This window comes from Tasmannia lanceolata, unplaced genomic scaffold (assembly GCF_043159265.1).
Source record: "Tasmannia lanceolata isolate RefF3 unplaced genomic scaffold, GAP_Taslan_0.1 ptg000002l, whole genome shotgun sequence".
NCBI lineage: Eukaryota > Viridiplantae > Streptophyta > Magnoliopsida > Canellales > Winteraceae > Tasmannia > Tasmannia lanceolata.
In genome coordinates this window covers 49,756,430-49,782,527 of record NW_027518679.1, presented here as the reverse complement: position 1 = coordinate 49,782,527, position 26,098 = coordinate 49,756,430, and the positions used below count along the sequence as shown (strand labels likewise).

General features: G+C 38.2%; 3 protein-coding genes and 1 pseudogene across 8 annotated transcripts in view; 2 read left to right on the top strand and 2 right to left on the bottom strand.

Moving 5' to 3' along the window:
* Positions 1 to 16,753, top strand: part of LOC143876949 (uncharacterized) — a 57,580-nt gene extending 40,827 nt beyond the window's left edge. For both annotated transcript variants that reach the window (XM_077378627.1, XM_077378635.1), the window contains exon 8: positions 16,724 to 16,753. The gene's annotated coding sequence lies outside the window, so the exon portion shown is untranslated. The remainder of the gene's footprint in view (positions 1 to 16,723) is intronic.
* On the bottom strand, positions 10,850 to 11,648 carry LOC143886440 (dehydration-responsive element-binding protein 1C pseudogene; annotated as a pseudogene).
* Positions 12,133 to 16,732, top strand: LOC143876965 (uncharacterized). 4 transcript variants are annotated; one of them, XM_077378643.1, is made up of 7 exons: positions 12,134 to 12,588; positions 13,662 to 13,777; positions 14,540 to 14,628; positions 14,727 to 14,801; positions 14,944 to 15,054; positions 15,646 to 15,741; positions 16,256 to 16,732. In XM_077378643.1, exons 1-7 carry the CDS (start codon positions 12,182 to 12,184, stop codon positions 16,523 to 16,525), a joined length of 1,164 nt encoding a protein of 387 aa, XP_077234758.1. In that variant the 5' UTR covers positions 12,134 to 12,181; the 3' UTR covers positions 16,526 to 16,732. The 4 variants fall into 4 exon arrangements, with proteins under 4 accessions (XP_077234767.1, XP_077234758.1, XP_077234774.1 ...); XM_077378659.1 differs by having other exon boundaries at positions 15,646 to 15,877; positions 16,256 to 16,392; XM_077378665.1 differs by having other exon boundaries at positions 12,450 to 12,588; positions 13,649 to 13,777.
* Positions 16,754 to 18,029: 1,276 nt separating the features above from the next.
* The window catches only part of LOC143876937 (suppressor of mec-8 and unc-52 protein homolog 1-like), a 30,617-nt gene continuing 22,548 nt past the window's right edge, over positions 18,030 to 26,098 (bottom strand). The window contains exons 14-16 of one of the 2 annotated variants that reach the window (XM_077378619.1): positions 22,487 to 22,587; positions 20,655 to 20,706; positions 18,030 to 18,346 (exon numbers count right to left, since the gene is read on the bottom strand). In XM_077378619.1, the coding sequence (XP_077234734.1) occupies positions 18,248 to 18,346; positions 20,655 to 20,706; positions 22,487 to 22,587 (252 nt within the window). In that variant the 3' untranslated portion in view covers positions 18,030 to 18,247. Of the gene's footprint in view, positions 18,347 to 20,654; positions 20,707 to 20,853; positions 20,947 to 22,486; positions 22,588 to 26,098 lie in introns of those variants that run through there. The other variant, XM_077378622.1, reaches the window with a different exon arrangement.

Below are 26,098 nucleotides of genomic sequence, written 5' to 3'. Positions count from 1 at the left end.
AAACATAATTTAAATCTTCCCTCCAAATTTTTAAACAAAAAGAAAAAGCATCTTTGACTTTTCAAATCTTTTATTATTATTTTTGTTCAAAAATTCTAACAATCCCACACAAGATTCAAAATACAGTTGAAAATTGAAAACGGAAGTATCTGTGCACATTAGAAAATAGAGTGGATTCATACAGGTGTCTTTTGGACTTCAACCGATATTTAGGATAAACAGATTACGTTACCGAGTACGGGTAGAGTTAGACTCCTTCAACCTTTCCTCGTGGGTGTAACTGACTAACCTGTTATCCACACTCTACATTCGATTCCTTGGTGATTCATTCACAGTTTTGGAACATTTTGGCCTTGTTCCCCTCTTGGTTCTCATGAATGTTCTAGAGAATTACTCGTTAAATTCTCATAGGAAGCGGCCTTACCTCCACATTCACTTAGGTCAGTCATCAAGTATGCACTGCAAGTAACATACCACCCAATACAGGTTATGATCTGATTAAGTGTCTATAACTCATCCTCTCTCATTTGCAGTGAACACTATCTTTCATCATTTTGCATCTAGGAGTAGGGGGTGATAGTGTTAACAAACCATCCGGTGACTTGTTAGTACCCATTGAACCAAATTCCAGGGATCTCCTTTCACATTGGTTGGGTGTCCATCACTAATGGTTCATGCCACGAGCTTTAACCCCATTCATTGCGATGTCTCATAAACCACCTTGTTTATTTGTGGCTTTGTCAGAGGATCTGTCAGATTCCTCTCCGACCTTACAAAGTCGAGTGCTATTGTTCCCTCACTCAAGTATTGCTTTACCAAATTATGCCTCAGGCGTATATGCCTTCTTTTGCCATTATAGGTCTTACTTTTGGCCTTGGCTAAAGCAGCTTGACTATCACAGTGTAAAGACACTGAGGGAACCGGCCTTGGCCATAAAGGCACATCTGCCATAAAATTCCCGAGCCATTCGGCTTCAACTCCTGCTAGGGCTAAGGCTATAAATTCCGCTTCCATAGTGGAACTTGTACTACAAGTTTGTTTAACCGATTTCCAAGAAATCGCACCACCACCAAGGGTGAATACATATCCACTGGTAGACACTGAATCTCTTGAATCAGAGATCCAATTCACATCACTATAGCCTTCTAAGACAGCAGAAAACCCCTTAAAATGCAGTCCAAAGTTTATTGTACCCTTTAGGTACCTTAACAACCTAGTCAAAGCCTGCCAGTGTTCATGTCCTGGTCTATGAGTGTGTTGACTAAGTTTTCCAACTGCTAGAGCAATGTCAGGTCTAGTACAGTTCATCAAATATGACACTGAACCTATAATCCTTAAGTATTCCTTTTGGGATACCAACTCACCTTTGTTTTTCTTTAGGTGTACCTAACAATCTAAAGGTGTCTTTGCAGGTGAACTATCATATTGTCCAAATTTCCTTAGAATGCTCTCTACATAATGAGACTGAGACAATATTATTTCATTTTCTTTTCTGATGATCTTCATCCCTAAGATTACATCAGCTTCACCCATATCTTTGGTTTCAAAGTTTGACATTAAAAATCTCTTAGTAGATTTTACTATGTCCAAATTAGTACCAATAATTAGTATATCATCTACATATACACAAAGTATTACACCTTTATCCCCATTAAACTTACTATAAACACATTTGTCGGATTCATTTATCTTATACCCATTTGTAATTAAGACACTATCAAATTTGTCATTCCACTGTTTAGGTGCTTATTTCAAACCATACAGTGACTTAATTAGTTTACAAACTTTGTTTTCATGACCAGACACAATGAATCCTTCAGGTTGTTTAATGTAAATTTCTTCTTCTAAATCTCCATTTAAGAAAGCTGTTTTTACATCCATTTGATGTATTACCAATTTATGAATAGAAGCTATAGCTAATAATATCCTAATGGTGGACAACCTAGCAACAGGAGAATATGTATCAAAATAATCTATCTTTTTTTTTCTGTCTAAAGCCTTTAGCTGCTAGTCTTGCTTTAAACTTGTCAATTGTCACATCATGTCTTAGCTTCTTTTTAAATATCCACTTGCTATCTAGTGCTTTTGTTCCAGGTGGAAGGTCTACTAGTTCCCAAGTGTGATTTTCTATTATGAAATCTAATTCACTTTTAATAGCTTCTTTCCAAAATACAGCATCTGGAGATGTTACAGCTTCAGAGTAAGTTACAAGATCTTTATCTATTAGATAGGTGAACATCCCATCTCCTAGATTTGTTTCTTTTCTTTGTCTTTTACTTCTTCTGAGTTCTTGAAACTCAGAATCCAATTCCTTTTCAGTTTCAGGTTGATTTCTTGAATCATTACTAGGTTCTTTAGGAATTTCTTTCTTCATAGGGAAGTGATGTTCAAAGAACTCAACATCCCTAGATTCAATTATAGTGTTATATTCAAGGATATTTTCAACTGATTTCAAAACTAGAAATCTGTAGGCTGTACTATTTTGAGCATATCCTATGAATACACAATCACATGTTTTAGGTCCTAGTTTTCTTTTCTTAGGTTCTGGTATTCCAACCTTAGCCAAACAACCCCAAACTCTCAAATGAGATAAACTAGGCATTTTGTTATGCCACAGATCATATGGTATTTGACCCTTTTTCTTTGGAGGTATCCTGTTATATATATAACAAGCTGAAAGAAGTGCTTCCCCCCACAAGTTCAAGGGTAAACCAGAACTTATCAACATAGCATTAAACATGTCCTTTAATGTTCTGTTCATTCGTTCTGCTATACCATTTGATTCAGGTTGGTACGGGGCTGTGGTTTCATGGATAATACCATTATAATCACAGAACTTAGTTATAGAGTATTCTGTACCTCTATCTGTTCTAAGTCTTTTAATTCTTCTATCTAACTGATTTTTCACTTCATTTTTATATTTGATAAAGGCTTGTTCAGCCTCATCTTTAGTTCTAAGAAGATATACTTTAGTGTATCTAGAGTAATCATCTATAAAGGTCACATAGTACCTTTTACCTCCTCTAGATTCAAGATTTCTAAAATCAGCTAGATCACTATGAATTAACTCTAATAAGTCAGATTTTCTTTCAACACTAAAGTGAGGTTTCTTTGTGAATTTTGCTTCAACACATATTTCACATTTTTCTTTACTAGGTTCAATTTTTTCATTTATTAAACCTAAATTATAAAGTCTTTTAATGTAATGTGCACTTCTATGTCCTAATCTACCATGCCAAATATCAAAGGACTCAACAATGTAAGCAGAAGAAGAGGATACCTTTTCATTCATCTTTTCAAGTACATTAAGAACAAATAAACCATTTGCATTGTAGCCCTTCCCTACAAACACATTATTTTTGCTAATGATTGCCTTGTTTGCTTCAAAAGTGAGCTTTAGTCCATTCTTGTTCAAGAGCGCACCAGACACTAAGTTACGCCGTATATCCGGCACATGCAGCACCTCCTGAAGTGCAAGTACTTTCCCTGAAGTTAACTTCAGCAAGACCTTGCCCTTACCAACGACTTTTGAGGTCTGTGAGTTCCCCCATGAAAACTTGATCCCCTTCCTTAACTAAGGTGTAGTTGTAGAAGGAGTTTCGGTTTCCACAAATGTGCTTGGTAGCACCAGTATCCAGAACCCACTCCTTTGGATTTTCCACCAGATTTACCTCAGTCACAACCGCTGCAATCACATCTGCCTCGGTTAAATTAACCTTGGCACTGGACGAACCAGTCTTTCGGTGTCGGCAGTCCTTCTTGTAGTGTCCGGGTTTTCCACATTCAAAACAGACTCCTTTCTTTTTGGGTCCAAATTTCTTGAAGTTCTTTTCCTTCTTCGGTTTCAGATTCTTAGACCCATCATTCTTAGTCTCAACAATGTTTGCCTTAGAGGTATATTCTTTGGCATTTTGTTGCTTATCTTTTAGTCTGTTTTTCTCTTCGATTTTAATCCGAACAACTACTTGGTCTAAGGTCCATTCTTTTGTCTTGTGTTTCATTCCGATTTTAAAATCTTTCCAAGACAAAGGCAGTTTCTCAATAAGAGAACCAGCCACGAATGTGTCAGGTAACTTCATACCTTCCTTAGCCAATTCTCCAATTAGGAACTGATACTCATCTATTTGAGCAGATATAGGTTTCCCATCTTCCATAGCAAAGTCTAAAAAATTCTCTATCACATATTTCCTATTTCCAACATCCTCTAAATCATATTTAGTTACCAATGCATTCCAAAGATCAGCAGCATGTTCAAATAAATAGTATACGTTATAAAGGTCATTTGACAAACCATTCAAGAGATGGTTCTTGCAAATATAATCAGCATTATTCCAGTTTTCAAAATCAGCAGAATCCTCAGATGGTTTTGATTGTGTAAGAACAAAAGCGGCACCAATTTGTTGTAGAGCAAACAAGATCTGTTGTTTTCATCTTTTATAGTTCAATCCAGTAAGGCGTTCGATCTTGGAAAAATCTGGAATGGTGTTGAGAATTCTGTTCACAACAGAGGTGCGAACAACCGTTGGATTGGAATTCTCAACAGAGATGGTATCAACAGAAGTTGGGTTCGGATTATCAGAAGCCATATGATCAGATTTGAAAAATACGATTCTTAAGATTGTTGGACAAATTAGATGTTGTCCAGTAGGGTCTGATATATGGCTTGATTGAATCCAAAAATTAGAAATCTAAATAAATCAGTACTTAGCTTTTGTAGAAAACGTTTCTGTAAAACAGATCGAGAAGAAGAAGGCTGAGTCGTGCCACTGGTCACTCTCCTTAAGAATCGTATCCGCCCCCTACCGGTGCAAACCGGGATCCGCGAACCGATGCTCCAAGATAAAACAGCCAAAGTTGGCTCCAGTCCACGTGCACTCGCTGACTGGTCCACCCAGAATCACCGTAGAACTGTGCTCAGATCAGAACGGAGGAAAGGAAGAAGACAAGTAGAAAGTTTGATATTTTCTGTAAAAACTATATTCTCCAATGGTGCTGTTCTCTTCTTTTTATAGATGAGAATATGACTGTTGGAGGATAATTAATCACCATTAAAAGACAAAAATGTTTCTCTCCAACAGTCATATTTGTGACTGTTGAGATTTGAAACGGTTTTGCAATTAAGGGGTGTATCTATATAAAACATGGGGTAAAAAGAAAAACCGTTTTTTTGGGCAATAAAAATAACCTTTTTTATTTAATACCCAAACCCAAACCCACACCCGGACCCGGACCACGGCCACGGCCCGGCCCGGCGAGGCGAGGCGCGTGCGCGCGTGTATGTGTGATTTACATATGGGCTTGTGCTCTTCCAAAAGCCCAAGACCCAACAAATTCTAAAGCCCCTTGAAGGCTCAAGCCTTTCTCCAACTCTCCATCTTATATGGATGAGAAGAATTTTCTTCCAAAGCGATGTGGGACTATTAATTTGCCTTTGGTTTTGAAAACACACCACAAGCACACTCACCAAGATCTTGGGTTCAAGTCCCCACACATGCAAAAGTCTTTTGCTTTAAAATAAGAGAGGGAAACATAATTTGAATCTTCCCTCCAAATTTTTAAACAAAAAGAAAAAGCATCTTTGACTTTTCAAATCTTTTATTATTATTTTTGTTCAAAAATTCTAACAAAACTTCACTATACTCTACAAACCATTTGCTTGAAGAATAATACACAATCGAAATTCACCTTAATCTTTCCATCTTTTGACCCAGATGCAAGCATCTCAGAATCTCTACTAAAATCAACACAAAGAGCAACATCCTCATGCATCATAAAAGCCTTCTGCAATATTCCAGCATGTCAATAATTTCACAATTACAACTTTGAATTTGAGAAACTTCAAACTTATGAATAATGAAACATTTGAAAAGACTAAAATTACGCTGGAACAGAAACTCGCATCTGATTAAAAGAACATATTGAAGAAGCCAAATGTCCAATAGTAATAAAATATTTTTGAACAGAACATTAAATGCATGATAGCGTTACAGCAATAATTAATTGCTAGAAAGAGAACAACCTAAAGATAATGTAGGGATCACATAAGAATTGAATTCTGACTCCTTCAGCAGAGTGCTACTGAAGTGTTTCACCAATTTCAACAAGAAATAATTACCGTAATAAAATGTTCCATCAATATCTTTAGAGTTTCTTCTTATTTTTAGTTTACTTTAAACTCTTACATTTCATAGCACTCGACATTAGACGCTCTCTTTTTTTGCGTTTTAGTTTTTTTACCACTTTTTTTATTACGTTTTTTTAACCAATACCGTATTAAACTCAAATTTTTCCCGTCCCTTTTTTTCCGTATCACGTTTTGCTAACTATAGTTGAGTTGAAGAAGATTAGATATGGATAGGGATGGGTTTTGATATAAACCACATCCCCATTCTCAATACTAACACCCTATCTCAAATTAAATAATAAAAAGGATGAGAATCCCCAGTTCCGCAAGGCGGTTTATTAAGTTCAATAAACCGTGCTTGATACGAAGACCCATCTATCCTCATCTTTATGAAGAAATTTTTAAATAACTTGGCTGTTTTTGTAGCATCACTTACGGCTTTTACTAGGGCCATGTTTAGATTGCAGGATGTTTAACTTACCAACTTCTCCAAAAGCTTAAGCTGTTGGAGAATAGTATTATTTATCTTTCATACTTTAACACTCCCCCGCACGTGTGGCCCAAGTGGCAAACACGTGGCACATGTGGTCCCACTTTGGGCCAACCATCGCATGTGGATTTTTGCTATCCGGGAGGTTTGAACTCGAGACCTTTGGCTCTGATACCATGTTAACTTACCAACTTCTCCAAAAGCTTAAGCTGTTGGAGAAGGCATTATTTATCTTTTATACTTTAACACAGGAAAAGTTGGAGAAATTTTTTTTTCCAAAATTTCCCAATTTCTCACTTAATTCATAAATGATTTCAGTAACCGATACCCTCTATCTTTTTTTACGGACAGTGGCTGATTTTATTGAAGAAAAAATTGACCGTAGAGGTCAGGAGAACAGAAAAATACAATCAAAAGGCAAAAAAGATAAAGTACAATGGATCAAGGAAGCATAAAGTCAAAAAGAGCCTGACCATCTTTAAGGACTCCCGCTCTAGCCATCTGGGTAGCTTCACTATTGGCTGATCTTTTAACATGGCGATAAACTATATTGTGGTTCCCCGCACGGTCCAATATCTCTTCAATAAAATGCACAAATCTCTAGGGGATGGGTGACTAACGGTCAACCATCTTATGACATTGAGAGAATCTCCTTCCACTATTAGCCTGTCCAAGACTGTCCTCCACCAACCTGAAGCCTTGAAGGACTGCTCGAACTTCTGCTTCGTTTGAGTCCGAAACTCCTATCGGTCCCGAGAAGGCCCATCTCGTAGATCCCAAATCATCCCTTAGAAGACCTCCTACGCCAGGCTGGATTGCCTAAGCTGGATCCGTCAAAATTGAGTTTCAACTTCCTTGGCTCAGGGGAGACCATTCAGGAGCAAGGGCTTCTTTCTGCACCCTATCTCCAATACTTCTCTCCAACCTTGCCAAAGGTCAGTGAATCAGTTGAGAAGAACTTCCACCCATGATATTGCAAGCGATATCACGTTAGTGTATGGAAACACAGGGCCAGGGCCTTTAGATACTTCTTCTAATATCCTTGCATTTCTTTCCTTCCATATCACCCAAAAGGTGGCTAGAAGGGATACTTTTCATAAGATCTACCCGTTCTCCGTCCATGGAGAGAAACACCAACTATTAAGTAAGTCTGTCACATTCTATGAGAATACCCAAGACAACCCAAATCTCATCAATATACGGCTCCAAAGGCTTCTCGCCAGCCTGCAATGAATGAATAAATGGTCTGCCGATTCCCCCACCTCTAGGCATAGGGCGCGGTCCACAATAATCATTCTACGCTTCCGTAAATTATCCACCATGAGGATCTTTTCCTGGACGGTTGTCCATGCAAATGCACAAACCCTTGGAGGAGCCTGGATGCTCCATACCTTCGCTACACCAGAGACTCTAGAGCAAGGGACAATGTTGTTGTAAAACGACTTGATGTTGAATTCCCTTGAGGAATACCATATCCAAACCCATACCCTCTACCTAATAAAATGAGATTTTAAGAAACTTTATTTAGCTGGGCGTTCTTGTTTTCAGATATGATTTGTTTGGGAGTAACTCCATCAGAGTTAGTGGGCCTCGTTAGAGTTTTTGAACCTGAGAAGACACACCACTTAAAATAGTAGGTTAATATTAATTATATTTAATAATTTAATTAAACAATTGGGGTTCTCAAGGGTTTTCCAACATCCGATTTTTGTGAAAATTTCGAAGTGAGTTGCCGGGGTTTGTGTGGGTCCCTAGATACATTTAGAGCCTGAGAATAGTTTCGTGGGGCCCACCCAAATGTACGATTTAAACCGTTCATAGTCCTTACTCACAAGCATGATCTAGAACGCTCATTATCCGATTTTGTAGAAGAGATGATCATAGCTCATTGATATAATCGTAATATAAATAGACGGCTACGAATTTCAACTTTTATGCCGTAAAAACTAGAGGTAACTGGAACAATGTATTTGATTTACATCTCGTTTTATCACGTGCAATGAATCAACGGAAAAGAAAAACTTTACGACGAAAAAGTTTACCATGTAAATGTTTTACACAGGAAATTGAATTACGACAATTTTACTGCAATTGGAACAGATCCATAGGGACCCATGCAAATTGGAACTTTGTATTTGATTTACATCTCGTTTTATTACTTGCAATGGATCAGCGGAAAAGAAAAATTTTACGATGAAAAAGTTTACCATCTAAATATTTTACTCGGGAAATTGAATTACGACAATTTTACCGCAATTGGAACAGATCCATAGGGACCCCATGCATGGAAGTGTGTGCGTTGTCATTAGCAGAGATAAGAATGAGGTTTAACTAATTAGTGTTGATGCATTTCATGCAAGCGGAAAGCCAACAAAGAAATAAAGGAAGATGCACATGACACATTCAACTCGGATATAACTAACATAAGAGAACTCACATCACTCTGATACTGAAGATCCTTCTTGAGTTTCCCGCTTATGTAGTCCCAAACCTGGAAAGACTCAAAGGTCATGTGATAATCCACTATAAAAACTGGCAAATAGTAAGAATGTTTCCCTGTCATTGTACCTCAACAAATCCATCATTAGAGCATGAAACAAGGCACTGGCCATCAGGTGAGAAACGAGCACACTCTGGAAAAGTTTTTCCAAACAAACATATCACCAACACCCATCCACCCACAACCAAGCCATTATATCAGAAGCCAACAACCAAGTCACCCACAAAAATGTACAACACCCATCCAAGAACTGAAACCAAAATCAGTGAATTAAAATCCCAAACAGTAGCTCAGAAATTACTGGCGGAGAACAAATTGGAAACCATGAAAAAAACTTTTATTAAGAAAACTTAACTTTAAAAAATCAGAACTTAAAAATGGATCTATGGTTGTGTGTGAATCAACCGAAGAAAAAACTTCTCTTGTAGTGCTATATCTTGTAGTGATATATCATCTTGAAAACACTTCTAAAATACAAACCCTAGAACCTAAAAAGAGAAAAAAGAAAAAAACCTCTGTCCTCATATTCACCTCTAGATCTTCTACAGATCTTGTAGATCAAGAGGGGAAAGGAGGCCGTGGATTGAAGAAATCCTATTCCCGGAAAAAAGTAACAAAAAAGTTGCAGATCAGAGAAACGAGGTCGAGGATTTGAAGGGAAAAAAAAAATGAACCCACTTACCTTGACAATGAGACCTGAGATTTGCTTCGCCGGAGTTTTTGCTGCCCGTCGGAGGTAGAATCGTCGCCGGAGTGGTCGAGGTTGATGAAGGAGGAGCGCCTAGGGTTTTTGCTCGAGGGAGAGTTGTGAAAAAAAACACGATGATAGCTTTCTCGCGAGAAAGGAAATTGATTTTCCTATCGATTTAGGCGGAAAATGGGTAACGCCTTTCGTGAGAATCCATATTTTCCACGTATTTTTTTATGTTTCCACATCATTAACTTTATTTGCCGGAGAAAACAAGCGAACAACAGAATTTGCTATTTCTCAGGAAAATTTGGGGTGTTTTCCTTTCCTTTCGTTTCCTTAGAAGGCAAGTGAACAGAGCCTTAAAGGGCGCCCATCCTGTGGTTTCCTTCGTGCGCGTACGAAACATGTCCCCCTTAACCATCCTATCTATATTTATTAGAAAGGAACTGCTAGCTGTGTTGTCTCCGTTCAGGAGGTGGCAGGTCTGAAGTGTGATAGACCAGCGGGGAAAAGCCTTTTGCGATGGACCTTAGCAAATCCTATATTAGAAAATTCTCCCATCCATTTCTACTCTCTCCTCTTACACTCTCCTCCTCACACTCCCCACACTACATGGAAGCCTTTCCCCGTGACTCAAATTTCCACTCACTTCCCTCGCCACAAAATCCCTCCCCTTCCTACAGCAACTCCTTTCCAAACCCACTTTTAGCTATCCTTCCATGAATCTTTGCACTCATACCTTATCCAGGGGGAAGTGCGCATTAATGTTCTAAATCCTCCAAGCTAACTGATAATTGTATCAATGGATGGTAAAATTTTCCAGCTCAAATTATGATTGTATATAGTGGACCTTAAACTTAATTAAATTTGTCATCATTTTATAAGCATCGGAGCTCGATATAAAATCAAGCTAAGTCTCAGCAACCAAACACTTTGAATGCTAGTATAAAATTCTGTGTAAAATTCTACCATTCTGCACTTAAGAGTTGGGTTCTTGAGGATAATCAATGACGTAGATGGGTTTGTTAAATTATTGAAACATGGTTGTGCTGAAGTGCTGATATCATTTCCCATTAAAATACCCTTCTTCCATGGTCCCTACCAAATCCCAATTTGGGGTCCCAGATCAAACAAAAAATTTTAAAAAATCCCAAGAACAAGAATAAGTGTTAAACCAAAACTAAACTGAATGACTCCACAGGGGAATGTCCTCACAGGTTTCCACGTCATCCAAGTAGAACCCATTTCTCTCAAATGATGGTGGAGAAAGAAGTAAACCCTCTGCCATGCTTACAAGTAATCCAGGCATACCAAAAATCGCTTCCTCATCCATGTAAAACATATTCTCTTCCAAAACTCCAACTTTCTCCCCCCTCTCTTCTAATTCCGTCGGCTGGAAAACTTCCGCGGCCTCAGCGGCCGCCTTCTGTATGTCCTTAGCATCGCGGGAATCCGGCACCGGCAAAACCAAAGGAGAATCAGCGAAATTTAAGCAGGCAGAACGGCCTCTGAGTGCCATAGCTGCCACGTCGTGAGCACGTGCGGCCATCTCAGCCGTTGGATACGTGCCCAGCCAAATCCGCGATTTCTTGTTTGGTTCTCTCACTTCGCAAACCCATTTCCCGCCGTTGCGTTTTCGGATTCCACGGTAGACTGGGTGACGTGTCTCGTGGAATTTTTTTCGTCCTGCTCGGCGCTTGGGATGGTTGAATGCCAAGTTGGGGACAAGCATATTGTCGGAGAAGGTCGGGGATGAATTTTCCGGTGGGAAAGATGGTTTGAAATCTGAGTTAGAGACGAAGGTTTCCATTGGCTAATAAGTGAACAAGTGAGAGAGCGAGTAAGAGTGTTGTAGTAGTGTAAAGAGAGTTGGGAGTGAGGGTGTTATATATGTAGTGGAGGCGAGAGATTGTCTTACTGTCTCCACGCGCAAATGGAGATGCCCACGTAGAAGCCAAATGGGTTACCACGCTTTGATGACTTGGCACTGCCACCTGTGTCATGAGTCATGGCTGAGATTTTAACACGTTCTACTTTATTGGTGACGTGGGAGTGTGTGTGGCCATAGCTTTGAGCAGCCCAGAATAGGGGGAACATTCCTGAGGCTGACGTGGGAGTTTGTGTGGTCATAGCTCTGGCACTGCCACCTGTCTCATGGCAAGAGGCCCTTAGGGGCATTCTCGTCTTCACAGTTAGGATTTGAATGGTAATGAGCAAACACTGGTCCCACATGGAACATGCTTGTGTAATCGAAATTATTGATCTGATTGACCATCTAGTGCACATGTGGGACCCAATAGGATTAAAGTAGGTTTTCTTATCTGCTCACAGAAACTGCTCAAACACTCATCTGAGAAAACCCTAGCTTTTTCCCCCATGAAAACCCTATCCTCTTCTATGCCTCTTTTCACTCCAAACCCTAATCTCTCCCTCCTCAAATCCCGCTCCAATCTCCCTCGACCTACAACCATCAAAGATTCTAAACTCTCTATAAAACCTCCTCCTCCCGAATTCGATTACAGATCAGAATTCCTCAACGATTCTCGATCTGCAATCCATGAAAAGCATCCAGAACTACTAGATTTAGTCGAAAACGGGAGCTTAGTTCTGATCGAGAAGAGGCGTTTCGGCCCCGTACCGATCTGGAGGAATTCGTTTATGGAGCCAGAGGCAATCTGGTTGATTGGCACATCTCATATCTCAGAAGAGTCTGCTATTGGCGTGGAGCGCGTTGTGAGGGCTGTGAGGCCGGAGAGTGTCGTGGTGGAGCTTTGCCGAAGCAGGCAAGTTTAAGTTAGTGTGATTAGAGTTCACATTGATGAAGGAATTGATAATTCTGAACCTAAAATTGAAATTGATGCGAGATTGCGAAATGAAATTTTGATAAACCTAGGTCCTGTTTGGATTACAGGAAAAACATTTCTGGTGGGAATAAAAAATTTAGGGGGAAATTTTCTTTTCATGATTTGTAGGGAAATTATGTTATTATGATTAATTTTGATTGATATCATCATAAATTGAAGCTTCCTCTAATTGAACATTGAATAGAGTTGAAATATAAAATGTTTTTTTTTTAAAAAAAATATTGAAATTTGGCAATGTTGATGAAGATTAGTTCATTGTAATGAGATTTCATTGTGATGAAGAAATTGCAAATGCTAAACTGGACATTGTGAATGCTGATTTTGGAAGAACCAAATTGAAATTGATTCAAGAATGCAAAAAAACAAAAAAATGAAATTTTGATAAACCTAGTTAAATTAGAAATTCGAATGGTGTTATTTCATCAACCTAATTCCATACTTCAGAGCATGCCGGCATAGTAAAAGCATGAAATGTTTTTCTTAATTAAATTGAAAGACATAAATGGGCCGTTTTGATACATGACTTTATAATCATGGATTTTACAAGCTAAAGACTGGATTTCATAAAGCTAAAACCTAGACTGTACATTTTCAGGATTGTAAAGCCATGTTTTGGCTTATAAAATCTAGGTTTTAGCTTATAAAATCCAAGATTTAGCTTGTAGAATCCTTGTAAATCCAGGTTTTAGCTTGTAAAATTCAAGATTTATGAGCCTGGATTATAAAATCCATGTATCCAAACGGCCCTAAAGATATCATATTTCGAGAAGCCCTTAAAGCAGTTCCATTGTGTAGATTCACTCAGTAGAGGTCACAGTTGGTTATTATCTGCTTTATCTAACTGTATTAGCTGCAGTTTAGCTTATCTGTAGAAATGGTAACAGGGATGTGTTGCTTTCTATAGAAGAGTCAGTTACATGTAGGGCGGGTATCCCTATTTGCTTGTTTCAGTCTTTTTTCCTAACTTAAATTTGTTCAGAACTCATTTTCAGAGCTGGGATAATGTACACTTCCAATGATGATGAGGCCCTCCCATCTCTAAGGTCAAACATGTTCTCCTTGAGTGGGGCTAGATTTTTTGGTGCTGTTGGTCGTAGCATTAATTTAGGTAAGTTCTAAGTTTTTTCTTTTGTGAAACAAAGCTTGTAAACTGATATAGCTTTGTCAATCTTTTAGTTTGTATATATCTTCAGTGGACACTAAAAGTTCCCTCATTACAGAAGTTACTTGCTGTTGTCACCACTTCTTCATACAATGTTAGCCTTAGCGTTTGAGTTTTTCGTCTTTGGGGGGCTTCATTTGCCTTTAACATGACATGTAGCCATTCTGACTTTTATAAAAGTACTTCAAAGTATATAAAATTCTAGTTGAAACTACACTTATGCCCTGTTCGTTTAAGATTATGCCAAACGTTGTCAGTGCCAAACCGATTATTGGACCCAAAGTTATTTTTAAATTTGGGTCCAATAATCAGTTTGACACTCACAATCAGTTGGCATAATCTTAAACGAACATGGCCTTAATATGGTAAGATTCAATTATTGAGATACCCGAGGATTTCCATCTTAGATATCAACTATACGAGAAAACATTATGGATATTTATGGAAATAATATTCATTTGAGATAGCGGTTAGAGAATATTTATGAACTTCTGGTAGTCGTCTAAATTTCAGGAGAATCTCAGCTGACTTTCAAAATACCCATTAATTTTAGAAAATGACAGAAGCACAACAAAGTTCCTGTGAAGGAATTCATGAAAATAGCCTTACATTTTAAAATGGACTTGGAGTGTTTTGTCATTTCATGTTTTGCCTGCAGTTTGAATTAAGCAATAAGTAGCATTTCCTTGGTTTTTTCTACAATGATAGGGGGACAAACTGCTCTTGCATTACGATTGCTTCTGGCAGTATTCTCTTCTAAAATCTCTTCTAATGCAAACCGGCCATTTGGAGATGAGGTACTAGATCAGAAACCATTTATTCCATGATCCCTACTACATTGCTCATATCCTTTACACTTTCCAATCATAGTATTTCTTTTATCTAACATTTGCAGTTTCGTGCTGCTCGTAAAACATCTGAAGAAGTTGGAGCACAAATAGTGTTGGGGGATCGACCAATCGAAATAACTGTATGTATTTTTATCAAAATGAGATATGGGGTTATTGTTTCGTGATCCATTGAGGATCAAAATCAAGCAAGTTGTTCTATTGTATCATCATGTTGTTTTTTCCATTCCCCTGATTTGTCATGTTTATTAACTTTTGTTTCAGCTCAAAAGGGCATGGAGCTCTCTCAGATGGAGTGAGAAAATAAGTTTGGTCGTATCACTTCTTCGTGGCATAAATCCATCATCTTTAGATATGCCTGTGAGCAAATTAAAGGTTGGTCTCTTACCAAAGCTGATTTTAATCAGCTGGCTAAGCCAAAATTTGTTGCTGGGATATCTATTTTCATCAGATGCAGTTGCCTGTTTATTACAATTTAGAGTATTAGCTTATTATTTCGATGTTATCTGATGTAGATACATGCTCCACCTCTACAGCTAGCTATGCAATTTTTAAGGATTTCTGTGTCTTTGCACACTGCCTTTGTCAGTCTGCTTTAAATTAGCAAGGCTATCTCACATTTTTACTGATAAAAAAACTAGTTCACGATTTCACATCATGAAACCTGAGTTTGTGGATGATATATTGAGCTTATTCTGCATATTGGGATATAAAGTAACCTTTTTCTGTATGACTTTTTTTTTCAAGTAGGAACTGAAACTGGATGGCTTGTTCTTCTTTTAATCTTATTTTACATATTGGGATAAAGTAATTTATTTGTGGCATGAAACATTAGTTCTGCACTCTTAAGCCTTGAAGTAATTGTGTTGATTTCAGAATATAACAATAAATGTGATGACCCTGTTTCTATGGTTGTAGTTTTCATTGTATTCTTAAACTCATCTTCCATTTTGTACATGGACATAGGACGGGGATGAGGATCGTAGCCCATTTCAATTGTACGAGCAGTTGAGCCTTTCATATCCTTCTCTCCTGCAGCCTCTTATTCACGAGCGTGACACGGTAGCATATTCTCATATCACTATAAAAATACCAAAGTTACTGTCATTTATCATAAAGGCAATCAAGTTTGGTTTAGGCTTTGTATCTCAAAGTTGAGGTCGTGGGTTCAATCTCAGCTTATCTACAAAAAAAAGAGGTAATCAAATTTGCTTGATTTTAACCAGCAAATTTCCTCACTGATGAAAATGTTTTTCCTTTTTGAAACAAGTGGCAGACAATGCATAACATAATTAGAATATCGCTCACTGTGACCATTTTTTTGTCTCTGACAAAAAAGGTGATTTTCTTTTTTCACTAGGATACTTAGAGATTTCGATATTATGTTACTCCTTTTTGCTACTTGTCTACAGTGATCAATCCTTGCAGAATTCCTAGTATTTGAGCTATGATGCATTTACATAACTGGAAAAGAAAAAAACAGACAGCCACCTTTTTCTCATCATTTTATCATTTTTTTTTTCTGCAGTCTCCTGTGGAATGAACTGAAAATGTTGACATGTGATTGTTGTTTCAGTATCTTGCATGGTCTCTGAAGAGGAGCAAAGCTGTGAATAGCAGTAAGAGAGTAGTGGGAGTTATCGGGAAGGGTCACATGAATGGAGTTATATATGCATTGGTATCAGACCTTGGTGACTTGCGGTTTCGGGATCTTGTTGGTAAAAGGCCATTTGGTGACAGTTCTAATGGCTGGATTGAGGCCATCCTCAAGAGTTTAGTCAGGGACACAGTTGTAGGAGTTGTGTTGTGGGCTCTGTATGAACAGCTGAAGGGTGCACTGTTGTAAAGCACCCTTCAACAGTGCTTTACAACAGTGAACCTTTCAAATGGTAGGAGGCCATTTGGTAAGTTATCTGGCCTTTGATTCATATAACCTGTTACTCTTTTGATAGTTTAACTTGAAAGAGAAATTTCTTTATTTGTTTCTGGGGAAACACTCATTTGTAATGAGCTCATATATTTTATGGAAAATGCTAAAAAAAAGTTGCTTTTACTCTCCTTAAAAGACATAGAAGTCAAGGTGCCCTTTGGGCCAGCACAACACGGCACGATTCGGTCACGGGCCCACCGCACGAATGTTCTTGGAGTTGGGCACGGCCTGTAGCTCCACTTGAGTCGTGCCGGCCTGCTTTTTTAATAAAATTTTGCCTTAAATAATTAAATTAAGTAAAAATTTAACTCTAACCCTGCCGTCGCGAGCCACAGGCTGGCATGGCACTGCCCGCCTTGGCGAACACCCAGCACAGCACAGCACAGCCCATGGCCCACCACTGTAGCAATTCGTGCGGTGCCGGAATTTACGAATTCTAGGCTACTTGTACTTTGTGTGTGTGTGGACATTGTTAGAGACTTGCAGTTTGAAGGCGCTAAAGTTGACGTCAAATAGCGTTAAAGTTGCCTAGTGTTCACGTTATAAGGGCGGCAAATGCGCACCGGAGAGGGGGTGAAAATATCATCTCCTCATCCATTATCGAAAATGCTAGAAAGGTTACTTTTATGCTCCTTCCTAAAAGGCACTTATTGATTACCCTATCTTAAGAACAACCATATATACGGCCAAAAGCTGTTGAGAAGGACACCATGATCTGAAGACCCAAGACCCTTAATCCATCAAGCCTCGTTAGGGCATTGAGTTCTGTAATCCCTTATCTTACACCTGGGATATCCGGTCCTTATGAGAGTCGCCTCATGATGTTCTACAAGATCCCACGGTCTTGATTTCACATGCATGCCACTTGTTGGATCTAAAATTTTCAAATCTTATCACAATTGGGCTCTAATTATTAATGCTTCATAAATTTATAATCTCTTATATCTAATTGATCATACCAGCCACTGTTCCTGGTTTGCAATAATCCTGTGGAATAAGATATGAGAATATTTCTTAAGGAAAAGCTACATAAAATGCATGCCGTATGTAAGTATATAGTGTATATACACGTACATTGAAAGATTCTCAAGTCTCTTCGGTGGAATCTGTAGTGGTAGTCACAGCAACTATGGAATAAGGCATGGTAGTAATAGTGGCACCAATGGCAGGTACATGGACTCATGTCTGGCTATTACCAACTTGGCCAGGGGTAAGAGGCGATGGTAATGGAAGCAACACCTATTTGATAAATAATACTTTCTATTACCTTTTATATAAAATACAGCCCCCATAAATATTAATTATCCGAGCCTGCATTATTTGTCAACTTTTTCTTCTGTTTTCTTCCCATTTTTAGGTCCGAAAACTTGTTTGTTTCCATCGTGAAAGCAAAAAACAGAATAAATACATGACAACAAGGTGCAGATAAAACTTGAAGGCAATGAATCCTCAATAATGAATATTCTGATTCACAAAAAGATATAATAAGTATCATTCAAAAAAAAGATATAATAAGAAAATTCTACAATAAAATACAAACAACAAATAAAGTTTATAATTGTGTACATATGCATGAAAGCTTGAACCCTGGAGTTTATAATTGTGTACATATGCATGAAAGCTTGAACCCTGGAAAATTCAAGGCTTCCATGTTTTCATCGTGGAATCCATTCCGCATGTCACAAGCAAATTCCTGTGAGGATGATGAGCGACAGCAAGCACGTCCTTCTCATGAACCTGCAACAAAAGAAAGCTAGCAGTTGAAACGTGATGATGAACTTGGGAGCTTGCAATCAGCATACAGTAACTTATCTAACATATTAGCAATACTACAGATAATAAGAAACAAAGCTGTTAAATCTGCAATAGGATTAACAAGCCAACTAAGAAATTTTGGCAGCTTTGTAAAATCATCAGAAATAGAATTTTTAGAAGTGTAAACATTGGGTTTTCAATATATCTAAGTACTGACCAAACATTTTTCCAAAACTGATTATTGGACTCAATTTTTAAAGTTTAATTTTGAGTCCAATAATCAATTTTGGACTCGCAATCGGATTTCAAAATCTATGAAAATCCAATAATGTTAAGGGGCCGTTTGGATACGCTGATTTTAGAATCTTGGATTTCCTCCAAATCGTAGTTGGGAGAAGAGAGAAGGAGACCGGTCGTCGTTTTCTGTTTCCTCACCCTTCTTTCCGTCAGCAAGAGAGCAGGAGATCATCCCATCTTTCCTGGTTTTATAAATCTCAGGATGTGCGAAAGATTTCTAAAACTTGAATTTCTTACTTTAAATCCAAGATTCTAAAGATAAGTGAAGCGGTCATCTAAGCTATAGCTCAAAAACACGTGATACCACATTTTTGGGGGGATCTAAAGCAATTCATTTCGAAGGCCCTTCCATAGATAGGGTGTGTGCCAAAAATCAGCCCTATAGGATCATCCTAACCCAATCAAAGGTGGAGTGGAAAATGGACAGACACTATGTGTCCATGCTTCTGCCCATTTTTTTCCTCAACAGATGGCAGGGTTAGGATGATCCTATAGGGCTGATTTTTGGTACACACCCTATCCGTGGAAGGGCCTTCCAACTGAATGCTTTAGATCCCCAAAAAATGTGGGGCCACATGTGTTTTTGAGCTATAGCTTAGATAAGCTTATCTAAGCTATAGCTTAGGAATACTTTCCTCATATATATATATATATATATATATATATATATATATATATATATATATATATATATATATATATATATATATATAAAAGCTTCCTGAGGTTAACCTTATCTGAGAATAGAGTTCCTGAGGTTAACTTCATATAAGCTTATATGAGGTGGCACTCACAAAACATAAGGCGCCCACTTTGTTTGGATGATCCAAACCATTCATTTGCAAGGCCCCATCATAGATAGAGTGTGTACCAAAAATCAGCTCCATTGGATCATCCTAACCCCTCTAAAAGTGGAGGCAAAAATGGGCAGATTTGTGGACAAAAAGTGTCTATCCATTTTTCCCTCCACTTTTGGATGGGTTAGGATGATCCAATGGAGCTGATTTTTTGTACACACCCTGTCTATGATGGGGCCTTTCAAATGAATGCTTTGGATCATCCTAACAATGTGGGCTCCTTATGTTTTGTGAGCGCCACCTCATATAAGCTATATGAGGTTAACCTCAGGAACCCCTCTCTCTCTCTCTCTCTCTCTCTCTCTCTCTCTCTCTCTCTATATATATATATATATATATATATATATATATATATATATATATAATTTAATAAAAAAATCCTACTTTTTGGGGTTTGCCGATTCCAACACCTCGAATCCGTGTCGGATCCCCGCGCACGAATTCGAATCCATGCAACACAAGGTATCATATATGACTCGCTAAAATATACCTCATTTATGATGTATCTCAAACAGTAGCCATTAATAAATAAGGAGATTGTTTTCTATCCGGAGTAGCAGATAGAAACTACCCATGATGCCATCTTCACTCTATTATCTCAATGTGTCATAATACACAATAGTTGGCAATAAATACAGAAAAGAATAAATCATCTACAAAGATGAAAGACCATGAAAAGGATACAATAATTATGTTTTAGCTACTTGTCAAGAATCCAAAAGGCCGATAAGTGTGTGAAAAGACTGAGCAAAACAACATATTCATAAAAGGAATGAAATTTTCCTAACTGCAAAGTAAACTCAAATTCCCCATGTGTGAAAGTGGCACTAGATCTAAAAGCATATTAAATATCGAATATGCTTTTTTCTCCAAAACTAGTAGAATGTCCATATTGAAGAAATTGATCATATCTCTAAATAGCAACTCATTTCTTTGCAAATAGTGTTTAAATGCTAAGAACATCCACAAGGACAGCTAAATATCTTATCTATATATACATTTTATAACAACAATGAAAAACAACTTTTCAACGTAACAATAAGGAAATGGAGTGGTTGATCCTAGTGACAGTGGATATGACCCAAGTATTACAATGTTGACACCATACCCATTATAAAGTAGCAAAGAACGCTTACCTTCATTAGATGCTCAAGTTTACCCGATTGGTGGCTAAAGCAATACATATTCCTGCAAAGATTAAAAGGAGAATAAATGTGTGCTTAACACAAGAGATAAGCAAATAGTGTGTAAGACAACAATAAAAGTACAAACTTGAGGGCCTAAAAGGAAGATGGAATATAAAGATAAATCATAATGAGAAAGCAATCATATTTCCTCGTTAAAAAAAGTCCCAAAATATGATAGAGAGGAATTGTGGTCCCATAAATGTCTAGCCAAGTCAGCACAAGGAGTGCATTTTATAGGATCCTGGACAAACGAAAGAGGAGCGAATGTAGAGGATACATGGCCCCAAGATATGGGAAATGTTAAAGTTAGGCAAACCAAAATTACATAGAACATGGTTCGTTCCATTACATGGTATGGGAACGGGCAAGGGGTATGCTGGTTAGTCCATTGCGCGGTATGACGAGGGTATGCCATACATGTTTATTCAAAATGAAAGTTTCAGTTCCAAACTAAAATATATGGAATTTGAAGGTCTCAAAGTATCACTAAATAAAGTACCATCATTTACATACTCAATCCTAAAAGAAAGCAAACAGAAAACAACTATCTAGTTCTGAAATAAAAATATAAAAACACGATAAATAACCAAATTAATAAGCTAGTGTGTTGCAGTTGTCTTTCCCTTGTCCACTGAAATGTTCCCTCGTGCAAAGATGGATATGCGAATTTGTTTTCCGGAACGACGAGGTCACCCTTTTTAGCGATACGGATCGAGAAAGTACCTCATTTGGGATCGTGCAATCCGGATCGTGGGACGATAGCATTGGTAGCGACCCCGGTAACATTGGAGCAAACAATAATGAAAGTTGAAGACCTAAAGTTGTAAGTAAAAGTAGATAAGTTTGAGGGGAATTTTTGAAGTACAAAAAATATTTTCCCACATTGATCTTTCCCAAGTAGATAAGTTTGAGGTCACATTTTGCTTGTTACAAATAAAATATTGAAGATAATGATAATAGGCATTTGGCAATTGGTACCAATTGGCACCAATTGGCTGAAAGTTTTAACTCGATAAAATATTAGCAGCCCTGTAATCTAAGGAAGAGTTAGTCTCAACAAGGAGACATTGTATGGTAACTTTCCCCTTCGGAAGATGTCATGAAAAATAGGCATGATAACTAGGATTCAAAGGCCCAAAAGTCGAGGTTTTTAAATTTCGGTTTCAGTTTCATTCATCAACGAAACAGAAACATTTCAGTTTTGGGATGAAATATCAACCAAAATATTGTAAAATTACGGAAACATTTCGGTACGAAATCATTGTCGAAATCTAGGTAAGATTCTTTACCAGTGGTTTTTCTTATTATTTTTTTGTCATTTTTTTAGAAATATTTTGAAGTAATCTCATTATTCTTCTCTTTTATGTGGGTGTAGTTGATTTTTGTCAGGGTTGCTATCAGAATGTCGGCATTTCGATAGAAACTTTACCTTTTTTTATCTGAAAAGTTGCATGTTTCGCATATTTCAACTGAAATTTTAGGCGAAATCCCTGTTTCTTGTTTTAGTTTCCAGGAAATGTTGCTATTTCAAAAAAAAAAAAAGTTTCCAGGAAATGTTGTTGACAATATTCTGAACCACCACTAGGAACAAACAAAACTGCCAAGAGAGTAATGATCTCCCAATGTTCTTAGCTTATCACCACAACTGCCAAAGACTGTCCCTACATATATCAGCATGGAACTGATGAGAAGTAACATGTACAGCACCACAAATGGACTAAAAAGCTACCCCAGTCCTATTTTATCATACCAAGAAGAAACTAGATTGAATAATGAAATACCTGTCTTCACCAACACAGTAAATCCATTCTCCTTTAGGGGAAACACAGGCTGCAACAAAATCTCCACCTTCTCGCTTACCAGAGGAAAAGCTCTTTACAACCTGCAAATCAAGCAATTGGGAGACTGTTCCAAGAATGAACTTAAAAGAGGCTTCCACAAACACTGACTCAAAAGTCCGATGAGATAGGGGCAATGATATACAAAAAAGAAAAAACAGTAAACTAAATGGCATAAATTTTTGGAACATTATGGGGAGGATTAAGAGAAAGAACCCTACATAAGTGCAGATAGCAACCAATAAAACACAGAAAGTTCAATGAGGATCAGTATGACCAATAAAAACCTCTAACAAGAAATTATCACCAACTCACGATACTCAAAATATGACATCAACTAGTCAAATGGATGGGTGTGTAATGTGTACTATTAAATTACATCATGAATTTCCAGAAAAGTGACAGAACTCGATTGGTATTGAAATCCCTCCCACAGCATGGATAACTCCATCGAGTAGCTTTGATCCTATTTAATATTCTTCCCACATTAATATCTGGATTCTTAAATTGTTTATGCCATATATTCCCATAAAGGACGAACAGGAAAGCATCTAGTATGGACTGTAGCAATAGACCGAAAATTCCCCACGAGCACCAACTGGCATAAGATCTTCTTGTATTCTACATTGAATCGTATCCCCAGCTCCTGCAATAACTCCAAGAGCAGACAATTCCACGTCTCTCTCCCAAATCTGAGAAATGACCCTTTCACTAACTATTGCAGCTTCAATTCAGATAAGATAATAGCATCTGCCCTACTTCATTAAATTAATTCCTTTACAGCCCTTTTTTCTCCCCCCTAACCCTCTGCATTGGATTCCTCCCGTCATTGACTCAGATTGTACGTCCAAATCACAATCCAATCTCCTCAAATTGACAGAAATGGTGAAAAAAACTTACATCACAAGCCTACCCAGTGAATTCTGCAGAGAAATATGAATCTGCTCTATCTCTGCATACCCATTCAAGCATCTTTTATCTTCGAGTAGCCTTTTATGTTCATGGCGAGGTAGTATCTAGATGAATCCCTGAAATATCTAACAATCCTTCTGTGTAGGGCGCCGGCGAACTTTGTCAATTAACACGATCTGTTTGAAGTTGGGGTCCCCACCTCCTCTATATTATTTGATTTCTCTAACATCTACAATGGGAGATTGAGTTTAGGGGTGTCAATTTTGGCTCGGGCTCGGAAGCTCGCTCGGGCTCGGCTCGAGCTCGGCTCGAATCCTTAACGAGCCGAGCCCGAGTTAGGCCAGGCTCGGCTCGGCTCGGCTCGTTAAGGCTCGTGTGAAAAAACAAATACGAAATACGTAATGATGGTACAGAAACGAACGGCTGTGAAAAATCGAAAACCGTAATTGTCATAACTTTGCAGAAACGAACGGCTGTGAAAAATCGAAAACCGTAATTGTCATAACTTTGAAAACTTTTTGGTAATTTGTTATTAATTGTCATAACTTAGCACATTTTATTGGTAATGTTTTATTTCAAACTTTATAAAATCAGCTGTTTACCTTTTTATTGTAATCATTACGTTTTTTTCTTTTTTATTTTATTGTAATCATTACGTTTTTTTCTTTTATTTGCTTTTGCTAGCGAGAGATGCGAAACTTTATAAAATCAGCGTATTTTACTTTTTATTTGTAATCATTACGTTTTTTTGAAATTTGCTTTTGCTAGTTACAGAGGCGAAACTTTATAACCGGCTCGTTAAAGCTCACGAGCGGCTCGCGAGCCTAGCCGAGCCTGACCGAGCCGAGCCGAGCCCGAGCCTGGTTCGAGCCCGAGCCGAGCCCGAGCCAAGCTTTTGAACTTAACGAGCCGAGCCGAGCCTGGCCAAGCTCGGCTCGGCTCAGCTCGTTTACACCCCTAATTGAGTTGGTCCTAGATGTTTTCTCCACCAGGGACAGAAACATCTGGGTCTCTGTTTGCAGGAAAGGGTTTGGATTGGCTGGAGGAAAAAGATATAAGGTGCATTATTTCCAACACCGGCCTATTTTTATCTGCATTATTTCGTTCTCCAATCTCCCATTCTATTACTCTTTTTGTCAACAAGTTTTTCAAAATATCTTCTAGGTCTTCCTCTGAAATTAAATCTGTAGCCCTACTCTTTTCCAGAATCCCATTCATGTGCACCTTCATTTCCCGCCATGTGTTATCACTAACTCTCCCAAAATTGGGGTCTTTTTTCCCAAAATTGATTCTCATCCAGCCCATTCCTTATGACAACCTCACTTAACATGAGCACCGACACTGCAAGGTCCCAATTTTATCTTCTCATCCTTCTCATCACCATTCCATTGCTATTTATTTGCACAGAAATGGGGGTAGCTTGGGTCTAGCTGGTCTCCCATGCCCGCTAGATCCTAAGATGTTGATTGGATGTTGAGTCCAGCCCACTAACTCCCTCAATAACACCTTGAAACCCACCTCTTCATGGAGCCCTTTAGTTGACAAATCCCTTGTTCCAGCTCCAACTCTACTCTCTAAATAAACCACATCTAATCGTGAAACTGATTCTACTGTCATCCATAATCCACAACTCAAATTACTTGACTGCTGTCTTTCAGAACCTTATCCTTCCCCTCCCACTCCCAGTCGCCGCCTTACTGTAATATCTGTTCACCACCTATAGTTTTATCGACTCTAACAGTTTCCCTCTTTAATGCGATGGAGGCCATCCTTCGATAATTCTTCTAAAAACAAAATCCTATCAGTATTGCTATCCTAGCACCTTACACCAATAAGGAACAAGTGAACCGTTACCTACAATATCAAGAAAGAGTGGGAAAATGCCCGATCTAATGTTAGAACATTTGGCTCTGCGAATTCTAGTGATTTGTCAATCACCAACGCCTCTACTTCCAGAACTTTAACAAAATTGAACAAGACCTCTAGCTGTCGCCTCATTCTAAGCATTAAAGGGTATCGCAATAGAACCGGATTGCAGATTGTTTTAACTCTCGTCATCATTGCTGGAAACTAGCAAGATAAGGGCCATAGTTTGTTCCATGTTGCCTTCATTGAATTACACATGATCTCTGTGGCTTTTTTCCATTACTGTAAAACAAAGAACATTTCCCTCTCTTTGGTAATCCGGGGCTGGCCGGCATTGGAGGGGTTTTAAGAAATAGCTCTGGGGAGGTAGGGTTGGCCTTTGCTGGTCCCATCGGGATCACCGATGCATCGGAGGCCGAAGTGAAAGCGGCTCATCAAAGTTTGAATCTGTTAGTAGAGACAGAAAGGGAAAATGCAATAATAGAAGGAGACTCCATGAATGTCATAAAGTGGCTTTCGACATCCCAAAAACCTCCTTGGTGTTTAGATTCACTCTTTGATGAAATATTCGATTGGATGGCTCGTTTCTCTGTCTTTCAAGCATGTGCTCGCTCTTTATGATTCCCTACCCCCTTAATTTTGTATCTTTGCATTGTGCTTTCTTTTCCTATTTGGTATTTTCCTTTGTACTTTGACCATCTCGGTCGCTTTTCAATAAATTGGTTACCGTTTAAAGAAAAAAAGAACATTTCCCTCTCATTCAAGAATTACTGATAT

Coding starts and splice junctions, on each gene's coding strand:
- LOC143876965 (XM_077378643.1), top strand. CDS start 12,182: ATGAAAACCCTATCCTCTTCTATGCCTCTTTTCACTCCAAACCCTAAT. Junction 12,589..13,661: donor GTGGAGCTTTGCCGAAGCAG/GCAAGTTTAAGT, acceptor ACTCATTTTCAG/AGCTGGGATAATGTACACTT. Junction 15,742..16,255: donor TTATTCACGAGCGTGACACG/GTAGCATATTCT, acceptor TTGTTGTTTCAG/TATCTTGCATGGTCTCTGAA.